Source organism: Carassius auratus, chromosome 27 (assembly GCF_003368295.1).
Source record: "Carassius auratus strain Wakin chromosome 27, ASM336829v1, whole genome shotgun sequence".
In the NCBI taxonomy this organism is placed as follows: Eukaryota; Metazoa; Chordata; class Actinopteri; order Cypriniformes; family Cyprinidae; genus Carassius; species Carassius auratus.
In genome coordinates, this window is record NC_039269.1 from 9,936,832 (window position 1) to 9,951,282 (window position 14,451).

At 35.1% G+C, this 14,451-nt stretch overlaps 1 protein-coding gene across 3 annotated transcripts in view; it reads left to right on the plus strand.

The window, feature by feature from the left end:
- Positions 1-14,451, plus strand: part of astn1 (astrotactin 1) — a 259,446-nt gene that overhangs the window by 99,159 nt on the left and 145,836 nt on the right. For all 3 annotated transcript variants that reach the window (XM_026205809.1, XM_026205810.1, XM_026205811.1), the window contains one exon: positions 146-220. In XM_026205809.1, coding sequence (XP_026061594.1) covers positions 146-220 — 75 coding nt within the window. The remainder of the gene's footprint in view (positions 1-145; positions 221-14,451) is intronic.

Sequence of the window (14,451 nt, forward strand, 5' to 3'; positions counted from 1 at the left end):
TGCAATTTTAAAGGTCACGTGGCTTTAGTGAAGACTGGAGCTGTTTAACAATGAATGCAGAGTCTATGGTGCGACATACACATTTTTTAAAGCATGAATTATTTGTTTTGTTTTGTTTTTGATTTATGCCATTTCTTTTTTGCAGCCCATGGCCCTACACAATTTTCCAACGTGGCTTTGACTTGGTGATGGGAGAGCAGCCGTCTGATCGCATTTTTAGGTAAGAACGATCACTTTATTTGTGCTTTTTCACTTGTGACCCAGTTCAAAATGAGGACTAAAATGATATTCAAGTAGACTAATGAACAATGTAAAAACTGGACCAGTAAGTTAGAAGTAACCCCCCCCCACCCCCCATCCAAAGTAACTTCTGAGAAAACAGAACATTCTATTTTATATGATTGCAGAAAATAAGCTGTTGTAAAAAAAAAAAAAGGTGCTGACAAGTATGTAATAGGTTTCTGTTGAGACAGATTAGTTTGTGAAATAGAGTACACTTATTTTGTCATTTTGGCTATGCTGACATTTCTTTATTCAGCTTCAAAGAGCTCCTTTCACAGTTTAAATAAAAACTTGAATATTGAAAAATGTTGTAATTACTTTTAATACAAGGCCACTGAATGTGGTTCCCTACAAAAAAAAGAATCCATGTAAAAAGGCGGGGATTTGGACAGTGTTTGCCTCTGGCTATAACTGGAGACTCCAGAATAATCAGAGCATTGCTTTATGCACTGATAATATTTCAGTCTGTGAGGTGTATGTTTTGGAATATTTAGAAATGCTAATCCAATTGTAGAAACATATGGTTACCTTCAGTTGCCATGCATAATCTTCATGTTCTGAATTATTCATGGATCTCATCCATGACATTCCGAAGTCTCATCCATGACATTCCGATTGTTCAACCCTAATTCGTTTGCACAAATCACAAGCTATTTATTTACAATTCTCAATGTTCTATCTCATTTGAAAGCAACACGGGAGGGCATCTTGTAATTGCAGTCTGAGTTATACCCCAAAAAGGTGTAAAATCTCATATCCCCGGTCTTGGGGCCACCAAACAAATACATTTCACAGGAACAATTAAATGTTCTATTTCCAAACAAACCTGCACAGACGTGAATGTTTGAGACGACTTGAATGAAAGATTTATTTTCAATTTCACACAGCTTTTCCTCATACATCATTGATTTGTGCTATGAATGAATGGGAAAGGCCATAATCAATTTTGAATGCTTCACTTATTGACTTATATATCTAGCATTCGATATCAGACTCAGAACTGAGGTGACTAATGTTTGTTAAACTTTAAAAGTGGAACTATAAAAAACAAGAATGAGAGACAAAAATATGTTATGTTTTTACTGTGCATGGTGCAACTAACCATTTGTATTTTTTTAATTTGGAGTTTTTTTTTTTTTTTTTTTTTTTTAACACTCTCTAACTTGATTTACTTTCCAATCTGCAAACCATTCAAAGATAGCTACTGTGTCTGTAAACATCTGGTGCAAACTTTGGTGCACACATTAATATGTTGAATTCTGCTACTTGTTAAAGAGCTGCTTTTTATGGTTATTATTTTTTTTTTTCCGTCCTGTTCTGATGTTCCATCTTTGTTTGTTATTGACTATTGTCACTTTTTTGATAGATGTGTTTTTCCCTTTTAACTTCCACCTGCGACGAGGGAGTTTTATCCCTGCCTCAGTGTTTAGTTCGGTAATCCATTTACAAGTCATTTTTCTGAAAAACTCAATTGAAGCCATTTCACACTAGCAGGTGACAATATTCAGATGTGTCAAGCTTCACGTTACTCCCCCTTTGAATCTGCATATTGCAAAACGCTTGAATGAGTTTTCAGCAAATATGTGGTGTTTGAAAATTTCTTTCTGAGCTGTCATGGAATTCTGAAACATATATGAGTATGGATTGCACTGAAATTTCTGCCTTCAAGATTTGACAAGCAACTGTTACTTGAACAGATCAGTTTACCATTAACTGCATATCTGACAAGGGAAAAACGCTGTGTGCACATGAAATGATCCAGGTTTAATTGGATTCAATGTAAACGGTAGCTGATGATGGATGATATATTGACATAAATGAGCTTGTGGTTACAGTTGATGAGGCACACACACCACCCAGGTGTGGATGAGATTCATGTGGAGAAATCCAAACTAAAAACAAGCTTGCTGTGTATTGCAGGATATTGTGGTCAGAATTCAGACGCAATTGCATTTGCATTTTCTAGTAGTTTAAATTGTATGCATTAAACGTGTATTTCCCTATGCATTTTTTCCCACAGGTGGTGACAGTCCTCTTGTTATCGGTGTAAGAATGTTGTTCACAGTTGGTTTTCTGTCCTATCCACTATAACATGAGGTATTTAACACATCTTGTGTAACAGATGTGTTAATAGGAACAGTATTTCACGTGAAAATGCAAAGAAGTTCCTTTTAATATGAAAATATGCCATCTTTCCTGAAAAACATCTAATTAAGTTGGCTTGAGAGAGCCAACTTACTGATATTGTATTTAAACTTCTTATTAAGTTGGCTTGAGAAAGCCAACTTACTGATATTCTATTTAAACTTATTATGTTGGCTTGGCAACAAGCCAACATACTGTTATGCTATTTAAACTTCTTCTTTTTTTTCTTATTATTATTTTTCTGACAGAAATTCTGAACGCTACTCCTCCTAGGGCTTTAAAGCCACAAGCCCCAAACTCGGCAGACACCTGCGGGATAGAGCGGTGGTGTGTGCTATATCTTTTCAGAGTGATCAGACTTAAAGTTTTTTTTTAATTAATTTTTAAATGTCAAAATTCATTACCCATAGACTTACATTGTCTGAGAAAAATTGCGCCCCTACAGTTGCAATGACATTTAGGGGCGGAGTCGGGTTTCGTTTCACTTTTAAACTGGTTAAAAATACTGCTGCTCAGCCCAGGCTGTCTACACGGAGCCGAGAACTAGCGAATTCATTCTTATTTAAGACCTTTTAAAAACGCGATTACACGCAATCCACACGTTAGAACACACCAAGAGCTAAATTCAGATGTTTCTGAACTGTTTAAAGTAATAACATTATATATTCGCGGCAGCCAACTGCTCGCGAGCTGGCGATGTATTTCTCTGAACACTTGAAGTCCACAGAGAATTTACAGCCTTTCGCATTAAAACACTGCAGCGAAACGGCACAAAACAATTAGAATAATATATTATATGGTTTTAAAGTAGTTTTGGCCACTGTCACGCTGGTCTTAGCTGGTTTCTAACTGAATCATCATGCTGAACGTCACAGATGAGCTCGCGATGTATTTGTCTGAACACTTGAAGTACACATTTACAGCCTTTCACATTAAAACACTGCAGCGAAACGGCACAAAACAATTAGAAGAATATATTACACATATGAAAATGAGTGTTTATATGTGCTTGTGAGATTTCTCTGTCAGGCTTAACGTCGCAGCAATTGCTCAGCGTTGCATAACATGGTAAAGCAGGGAGCTACACTGAGACCAAAAGGGTCGCATGCATCACTGATTATTTTTGTACCTACTTATGTGTTATGCTATGATTTAATATGACCATTTATTAAAACAGAAATGTGTATTTTAAGAATACGTTTTATAACATGCTCCGAGCATTCAACACATCAAGTTGGCTTCAGCCCCGCGCTGCGGGAAAGCTGAACTGAGCAGCTGATGGCGCGTGTGCACGAGAGAGAGCCGCGCGTATCGCGGACAGGGACAGCAACACTGAAGAGAGCTGTCGTTCAGGACGTTCACTTCCTCCTGGACCTGAACGAACAAATTCAAATCGCAGTTTAAATAAACAGAAAAAAGAGCGAAAAGCAAAAGAGCTCAATTCAGCAGCGCGGTGTTGTTCAGGGAGCAAGCAGAGACGCGTCTCAAAGTCTTCTTGCTTTTGTACCGACAACAAATACATACAAAATATGTCGAAATACCCGTGTTGGAAAGTGTGTTCGAATAAGTATGTGGTTATGTCTTAAGTGAAAGTAAAGATTTGCAAAAAAAAAAAAAATCGAATGTGTATCATCATAATGGATGCGTTTGTCTCTTAAAGGGACCGCGCCTAATTTACTAGCTCTGCTGTCAGAGTCTTTAATGTATGAAAATGAAAGTAAATCACTCACTGCTCTTGACTGAATTACCTTGTAGTACAAGAATTTATCCAAAGTCAATCCAAAAATAAGATAGAATTGTTTTACTAGTGGGTGCAGGCCACTAGTTCATTTATGTAAGTGAGTATGGCAAAATAGTGATCTGTGAAATATTATACCCACTAATTCTTCATACAGTAGGCTACCAGTGAAATTGATTTAAAAAAATAATAATTAAGGACCTGCCCATGTTTTGCTTAAGTGTTTCTTTCTTTAATTGTTAATGCAACCTTTTCACACCACAGACTGAACCAAATTAAGCATTTCTTGCTTGGTAACTGTTCAACAAAGTATTGATAGTTGTGTAAATATTGTCATACTGACAGTCTGAAGTTTTGGTTGATTCCATTACATATCTTTTTATCAAAGTTATCCGAAATTATCAAGATGAATTTGTTCTGAGTTATTGTCATATATTATTACCAGTTTCTAAACTACAGCAAATAAACTGTGATTATGTGAGAAATGTTGAAGGTGTCTGAATACATTTTGGTTTGATTGTGTATTTTATCTTACAGTGAAGACTATGCAGTGCTATTTTACATTAACAAAAACAAACTTAAAAAAAGTAAACATTATGTAAATAGCACAAATAAATAAATAGAATGAACATACAGTACAAATTAAACAATTTTAAACAGTGTGTAACTGCATCATCTATACAAACCATTGTGCTTGGACCACTTATGATCTCCTTGATTTAAAATGCATTGTTTCAGTAATCTTGTGTGTCGTTGCCCACAACGCAACGGTGGCAGGACTGTGAAATACATACACGAGAAAAATAGGCATGACTTATTTCACATCCAGCTAGACAACCCTGTCATAGCTGTTATCATAGCCCAGGCTTTTTATTAAAAAAAGAAAACAGCAAGGGAGCATGGAAAAAGACTGTTGCAGGTGTATTTTTTTATGGCATTATTATGTGTATTAATTTTGCAGCGGGGCAACTCAATGTTGGGCACACAAGTACTTTGGCTCTTTTGCTCCATGGCCAAGATGGCCAAGCCAACATCAAAGTTAGTTCACTAACTTTTAATTCTAGTTATTATTATTCTTCTGAGACTAAATTTTCAACTGCTACTCCTCCTAGAGCTTTAACTCTACAAACTCCAAACTCAGCCCAGCTCTTCAGACTGATCTGAAGTTAGTTGCTATATCTTTTTAGACTGATCGGACTTATACTTTTCATAAAACTTAAGATTAAAGATCATAAAAACTCCCATAGACTTGCATTGAAAAGCCTCTGCTCAACTAAACATTCCGTCAAACTCCAACTGTCAAAAATTCAAATCTAAACACACTGAAGCCCATTAAACTCATAGTCTATGTACTATGTACATATTGTATGTACTATTACTAACCCATTCAAACTCATTCAAACTCATCTATCATATCATATCTATCTATCTATCTATCTATCTATCTATCTATCTATCTATCTATAATCTGTCTGTTTCTAATCTATCTATCTATCTATAATCTGTCTGTTTCTAATCTATCTATCTATCTATCTATCTATCTATCTATCTATCTATCTATCTATCTATCTATCTATCTATCTATCTATCTATCTATCTATCTATCTATCTATCTATCTATCTATCTATAATCTATCTGTTTCTAATCTATCTATCTATCTATCTATCTATCTATCTATCTATCTATCTATCTATCTATCTATAATCTGACTGTTTCTAATCTATCTATCTATCTATCTATCTATCTATCTATCTATCTATCTATCTATCTATCTATCTATCTATCTATCTATCTATCTATCTATCTATCTATCTATCTATCTATCTATAATCTGACTGTTTCTAATCTATCTATCTATCTATCTATCTATCTATCTATCTATCTATCTATCTATCTATCTATCTATCTATCTATCTATCTATAATCTGACTGTTTCTAATCTATCTATCTATCTTTCTATCTATCTATCTATCTATCTATCTATCTATCTATCTATAATCTGACTGTTTCTAATCTATGTATCTATCTATCTATGTATCTATCTATCTATCTATAATCTGTCTGTTTCTAAACTATCTATCTATCTATCTATCTATCTATCTATCTATCTATCTATAATCTGTCTCTTTCTAATCTATCTATCTATCTATCTATCTATCTATCTATCTATCTATCTATCTATCTATAATCTGTCTGTTTCTAATCTATCTATCTATAATCTGACTGTTTCTAATCTATCTATCTATCTATCTATCTATCTATCTATCTATCTATCTATCTATCTATAATCTGACTGTTTCTAATCTATCTATCTATCTATCTATCTATCTATCTATCTATCTATCTATCTATCTATCTATCTATCTATCTATCTTCATAGCAACACTCTAGCAACTATCCAAACCAACCTAGAAACCACCCAGGGTATCCTAGCAACCTCATACCAAAATCTTAGCAACCACCCCGGGTACCCTAGAAACCACATAGCAACACCTTAGCAACCATTCAGGGTTCCCTAGCAACCGCATAGCAACACCCTACCAACCACCCCGGGTACATTAGCAACCGCATAGCAACACCTTAGCAACCACTCAGGGTACCCTAGCAACCGCATAGCAACACCCTAGCAACCATCCCAGATACCCTAGCAACCGCATAGCAACACCTTAGCAACCACTCAGGGTACCCTAGCAACCGCATAGCAACACCCTAGCAACCACCCCGGGTACATTAGCAACCGCATAGCAACACCTTAGCAACAACTCAGGGTACCCTAGCAACCGCATAGCAACACCCTAGCAACCATCCCAGATACCCTAGCAACCGCATAGGAACACCTTAGCAACCACTCAGGGTACCCTAGCAACCGCATAGCAACACCCTAGCAACCATCCCAGATACCCTAGCAACTGCATAGCAACACCTTAGCAACCACTCAGGGTACCCTAGCAACTGCATAGCAACACCCTAGCAACCATCCCAGATACCATAGCAACCGCATAGCAACACCTTAGCAACAGCCCAGGGTACCCTAGCAACCGCATAGCAACACCCTAGCAACCATCCCAGATACCCTAGCAACCGCATAGAAACACCTTAGCAACCACTCAGGGTACCCTAGCAACCGCATAGCAACACCCTAGCAACCATCCCAGATACCCTAGCAACCGCATAGCAACACCTTAGCAACCACTCAGGGTACCCTAGCAACCGCATAGCAACACCTTAGCAACCATTCAGGGTACCCTAGCAACCACATAGCAACACCCTAGCAACCATCCCAGGTACCCTAGTAACCGCATAGCAACACCCTAGCAACCATCCCAGGTACCCTAGTTACCGCATAGCAACACCCTAGCAACCATCCCAGGTACCCTAGTAACCGCATAGCAACACCCTAGCAACCACTCCGGGTACCCTAGCAACCACATAGCAAAACCTTAGCAACCACTCCGGGTACCCTAACAACTGCATAGCAATTATCAAACTTTTTAACTTAACTTAAAATTTAATTTTAAACTCTTTAAACTGGCCAGGCTTTCTCAAGCCAACTTAAAGTTTGTCTTGACGAACTTTTTTATCTAGTTATTATTAAGTTGGCTTGAGAAAGCCAACTTACTGATATTCTATTTAAACTTATTATGTTGGCTTGGCAACAAGCCAACATACTGTTATGCTATTTAAACTTCTTATTTTTATTTTTTTTCTTATTATTTTTCTGAGCAATGTCAAACGCTACTCCTCCTAGGGCTTTAAAGCCACAAGCCCCAAACTCGGCAGACACCTGCGGGATAGAGCGATGCAGGTTGCTATATCTTTTCAGAATGATCAGACTTAAAGTTTTTTTTTTATTAATTTTTAAATGTAAAAAATCATTACCCATAGACTTCCATTGTCTGAGAAAAATCGCGCCCCTACTGGTTGCAATACCCGGAGTTTTGTTTACTTTCACTTTTACATTGGTTAAAAATACAAGTAAATAATACAATTTCCCTCAAACTGACAAGCTAAACCAACATATCTGATTACAGGGGTCAGGGCTCATTAATAATTTATTTCTGGGCAGAGACCAGTCAGACGAGAGAAGAATCACGGCTGGTCAGCTGCTGGAGGCATTGTCTCTTAGAGCTCACAACGAGCGAATTTATTCTTATTTAAGACCTTTTAAAACGGCGATTGCACGCAATCCACACGTTAGAGCACACCAAGAGCTAAATTCAGATGTTTCTGAACTGTTTAAAGTAATAACATGATATATTCGCGGCAGCCAACTGCCCGCGAGCTAGCGATGTATTTCTCTGAACACTTGAAGTCCACAGAGAAATTACAGCCTTTCACATTAAAACACTGCAGCGAAACGGCACAAAACAATTAGAAGAATATATTATACACATGAAAATGAGTGTTTATATGTGCTTGTGAGATTTATCTGTCAGGCTGAACATCGCAGCGATTGCTCAGCGTTGCATAACATGGTAAAGCAGGGAGCTACACTGAGACCAAAAGGGTCGCATGCATCACTGATTATTTTTGTACCTACTTATGTTATGTTATGTTATGATTTAATATGACCATTTATTAAAACAGAAATGTGTATTTTAAGAATACGTTTTATAACGTAAATTATGTCTCTGGCCAAAGAACAGAGAGAAAGACGAGAGAGAAATGAGCGCTTCCAAAAATAATATCACAGCGAATTTTACGAATCCACCCATTAGAACACAACAAGAGCAGAATTCAGGTGTTTTTGAACTGTTTATGTGTGCAAAATGAAATATAATTTGACAGCGTGATACAGCTTATGAATACTGGAAGGAAAAAAAGTCACGACAGCCTTTTAACTCTGGAGTCTATTAACGCATATACGCGTTTTGAGTCATTTTCTCCTGATAACCCCGAAATGTACTTAAATTAAACTTTCAGTTTTAATCGAGCAATACATCAATCGAATCTGTAAAGGGTCTACTTTTTTTGGATACAAACATAATAACAACAAAACTTTGTGCACTTATAAAATAAATATAACAAACAAGGTGCAGCCTTGGTCTGCGCTGATCTTCATTAACAAACACGTCATTAAAATGAACTGTAACTCCATGAATATTCAACGAAGAGACATGAGAGATATATCTATAGAAAGCTTGACATGTCTACTTTTAAACAAAACAAGTGCTGCCGAACAAATATTCTGTGATAAAGTAATCCATATCAAAACAACGCGATGTCCATTTTTCACGTCTAATGTGTATGGAAGGCCAAGAGGTTCAAATAGACGTGAATTTTAACGTGTCTCTGTAAAGGGTCTACTTTTTTTGGATACAAACATAATAACAACAAAACTTTGGGCACTTATAAAATAAAGATAACAAACAAGGTGTGCTGTCTGCAGCCTTGGTCTGCGCTGATCTTCATTTACAAACACGACATTAAAATGAACTGTAACTCCATGAATACTCAACGAAGAGACATGAGAGATATATCTATAGAAAACTTGACATGTCTACTTTTAAACCAAACAAGTGCTCCCGAACAAATATTCTGTGATAAAGTAATCCATATCAAAACAACGCGATGTCCTTTTTTCACGTTTAATGTGTATGGAAGGCCAAGAGGGTCAAATACACGTGAATTTTAACGCGTCAACAACACGTTAAATACGTGTATTTCATGCGTAGACAACACGTATTTAATATTATTTATTTATCGGCACTGCACAACATGGTAAAGTCATTTATATATTTTTTAATAGCTTCTTAAAATACTATATTACTCCGATATTATATCCAATATTGTTTAACATGTTAAATACATGTTGTTTACACGTGAAAAATCAGCGGGTATTTAACATGTATTTCATGTTGAAATACACGTGAAATACACGTGAAGTACACGTTAAAAATCAGTTTGAAGAGGTCAATTTTATTGGCTGCTGAGGACTTGGGTCAAACCACTTCTGTGAGCTTAGAGGGCTGTACCATTCATAGACAGGCAACCACCATTTAACATGCTATAGATCAGCTTATTCAGCTTTATTATTTAGTCTTTTTTCTTTTCTGTTTTGTATAGCCTATAGAAATAATATATTTAAGTTTCAGTTTTATGAAATATTTATTTTATAATAAATATTAATTAAAATTTTGTGGTGATAGTATAAAGTTTATAAAAGTTACAGTATTTTGTAATGAAACAGGACTTTTTGTTTAGCTCTTGACTCGCCAAAGTATACTATATATAGTGTCCCTTCTTTAATTTTTCAGTAATGTGTGATAACTTAAAATATGTTGTCAGTACTATTAAAATAAGATTACATTGAATGGTATTTAGGAGATTATGGTTTTTGCATGACTTATTTCGCATTCTGCTAGATAACCCTGTCGTAGCTGTTATCATAGCCTAGGCTTTTTATTAAAAAAAGAAAACAGCAAGGGACCATGGAAAAAGACTGTTGCAGGTGTATTTTTTTATGGTATTATTATTTTTATTTTTTTGCAGCAGGGCAACTCAAGAATGTTGGGCACACAAGTACTGTGGCTCTTTTGCCCCATGGCCAAGATGGCCAAGCCAACATCAAAGTTAGTTCACTAACTTTTAATTCTAGTTATTATTATTCTTCTGAGACTAAAACTGTTGACTGCTACTCCTCCTAGAGCTTTAACTCTACAAACTCCAAACTCAGCCCAGCTCTTCAGACTGATCTGAAGTTAGTTGCTATATCTTTTTAGACTGATCGGACTTATACTTTTCATAAAACTGAAGATTAAAAATCATAAAAATCCCATAGACTTGCATTGAAAAGCCTCTGCTCATCTGAACATTCCGTGAACTCCAACTGTCAAAAATTCAAATCTAAACACACTGAAGCCCATTAGACTCAATCAGACTAACCTATGTACTATTACTAACCCATTCAAACTCATTCAAACTCATCTATCTATCTATATTCAAACTCTATCTATCTATCTATCTATCTATCTATCTATCTATCTATCTATCTATCTATCTATCTATCTATCTATCTATCTATCTATCTATCTATCAAACTCATCTATCTATATTAAAACTAATCTATCTATCTATCTATAATCAAACTCATCTATCTATAATCAAACTCATCTATCTATCTATCTATCTATCTATATTCAAACTCATCTATCTATCTATATTAAAACTAATCTATCTATCTATCTATCTATCTATCTATCTATCTATCTATCTATCTATCTATCTATCTATCTATCTATCTATCTATCTATCTATCTATCTATCTATCTATCTATCAAACTTATCTATCTATATTAAAACTAATCTATCTATCTATCTATCTATCTATCTATCTATCATCAAACTCATCTATCTATCTATCTATCTATCTATCTATCTATCTATCTATCTATCTATCTATCTATCTATCTATCTATCTATATTCAAACTCATCTATCTATCTATCTATATTCAAACTCATCTATCTATCTATCTATATTCAAACTCATCTATCTATCTATCTATCTATCTATCTATCTATCTATCTATCTATCTATCTATCTATCTATCTATCTATCTATCTATCTATCTATCTATCTATTCAAACTTATCTATCTATCTATCTATCTATCTATCTATCTATCTATCCTAACAACATGCTAGTCATGCTAAAAATCATGCTAGCAACATGCTAGTCGCATGCTAATCATGCTAAAATCATGCTAGCAACATGCTAATCATGCTAAAATCATGCTAGCAACATGCTAATCATGCTAAAATCATGCTAGTCGCATGCTAATCATGCTAAAATCATGCTAAAATCATGCTAGCAACATGCTAATCATGCTAAAATCATGCTAACAACATGCTAGTCGCCTGCTAATCATGCTAAAATCATGCTAGCAACATGCTAATCATGCTAAAATCATGCTAGCAACATGCTAGTCGCATGCTAATCATGCTAAAATCATGCTAGCAACATGCTAATCATGCTAAAATCATGTTAGCAACATGCTAGTCGCATGCTAATCATGCTAAAATCATGCTAGCAACATGCTAATCATGCTAAAATCATGCTAGCAACATGCTAATCATGCTAAAATCATGCTAGCAACATGCTAGTCGCATGCTAATCATGCTAAAATCATGCTAGCAACATGCTAGTCGCATGCTAATCATGCTAAAATCATGCTAGCAACATGCTAGTCGCATGCTAATCATGCTAAAATCATAATAGCAACATGCTAATCATGCTAAAATCATGCTAGCAACATGCTAGTCGCATGCTAGTCATGCTAGAGACATGCTAGCAACATGCTAATCATGCTGAAATCATGCTAGCAACATGCTAGTCGCATGGTAATCATGCTAAAATCATGCTAGCAACATGCTAATCATGCTAAAATCATGCTAGCAACATGCTAATCATGCTAAAATCATGCTAGCAACATGCTAGTCGCATGCTAATCATGCTAGCAACATGCTACTCATGCTAAAATCATGTTAGCAACATGCTAGTCGCATGCTAATCATGCTAAAATCATGCTAGCAACATGCTAATCATGCTAGCAACATGCTAGTCGCATGCTAATCATGCTAAAAACATGCTAGCAACATGCTAATCATGCTAAAATAATGCTAGCAACATGCTAATCATGCTAAAATCATGTTAGCAACATGCTAGTAGTAATGCTAATCATGCTAAAATCATGCTAGCAACATGCTAGTCATGCTAGAGATATGCTAGCAACATGCTAATCATGCTAAAATCATGCTAGCAACATGCTAGTCGCATGCTAATCATGCTAAAATCATGCTAGCAACATGCTAATCATGCTAAAATCATGCTAGCAACATGCTAGTCGCATACTAATCATGCTAAAATCATGCTAGCAACATGCTAATCATGCTAAAATCATGCTAGCAACATGCTAATCATGCTAAAATCATGTTAGCAACATGCTAGTAGTAATGCTAATCATGCTAAAATCATGCTAGCAACATGCTAATCATGCTTAGTACATGCTTGTCACATGGTAGTCACTTGCTTGTAATGCTAGCAATATGTTAATCACTGTCATTTTTATACTTCTTAAACTTTTAAATATTTTTAAACTTTTAAACTTTTCACATTTTCAAACTTTTCAAACTTTTCAAACTTTTCAAACTTTCTAAACTTTCTAAACTTTCTAAACTTTTCAAACTTTCTGGTCAGGCTTTCTCAAGCCAACTTAAAGTTTGTCTTGACGAACTTTTTTATCTAGTTTATTTTGATATACATATGCTGTTATGTTAAATGTTTTTGAAAAGCCATTATTTAAATATTAGATAATATTTCAACATGTTAAATATGAAATTGATAATTATTCACTGAAGAATATCAGTGTTGGTGCATTGCTTTCTGTGAGGTTTAAAATGTGAATTAAACAAGCCAGTTAATAAATGGATTGATTATATTTTGCCTCGTCCAGCATCTGTTACTGTTAGCCATGCATAAACTGTGAGAGCACAACTACAATTAAAGAACCTGCATTTGAAACTATTTTAGGAAAATAAATAAATTAGGTGGTTGGTAGTGGCTTGTATAGACTTAACTGTGATCAAGAAAAGCAATTTATTGCAGTGTATTAAACAGCAGTAGATGGAGAGCCATTTAGTACACAAGAGGAGGCTAATCTGAGGGTTATAGCTGCTTTTCTCTTTTTTAGAATTCAGGGTTTGTTTTGTTCAGCATGTGATTCTTTTTTTGACAGAAATAATTACTTTTATTCAGTAAGGTAACAAAACATTGATCAAAAGTGTTTGTAATTAACTCAGTTTATAATATTTCTATTCAAAGAACCCTAAAAAAATATAGATATATAATAGGGCCGGGACTCGATAAAAAAAATTAATCTAATTAATTAGAGGCTTTGTAATTAATTAATCGAAATTAATCGCATTTTAATCGCATATAAGTATTTGATCTGAGAACAGTGCGAAGTAATTTTTTTTTTCACATGGATTTATAGTATACCATTGAATAATGACTGAATACATAAGCTTAAGCAAGAAAATATTGTTTATTTTTGTTCAACCAAGTCTAGCAGACCAGTGCAATTTTTGCCATTAAGTGTAGCAATAGCATATTTAGAAACAATTTAGAAATAGTAAATTTCAGAAATTCAGGAAGCTTATAGGTGCTGGAACCTTCTGTAAAGTGTTTTTTAAGTAAAACACAATACTGTCAATTACATTCAGAACATTGGAAACACTGACTATTAGAAAACATCTATCTGTTGCTTCAGAGGCCATAACATACTAA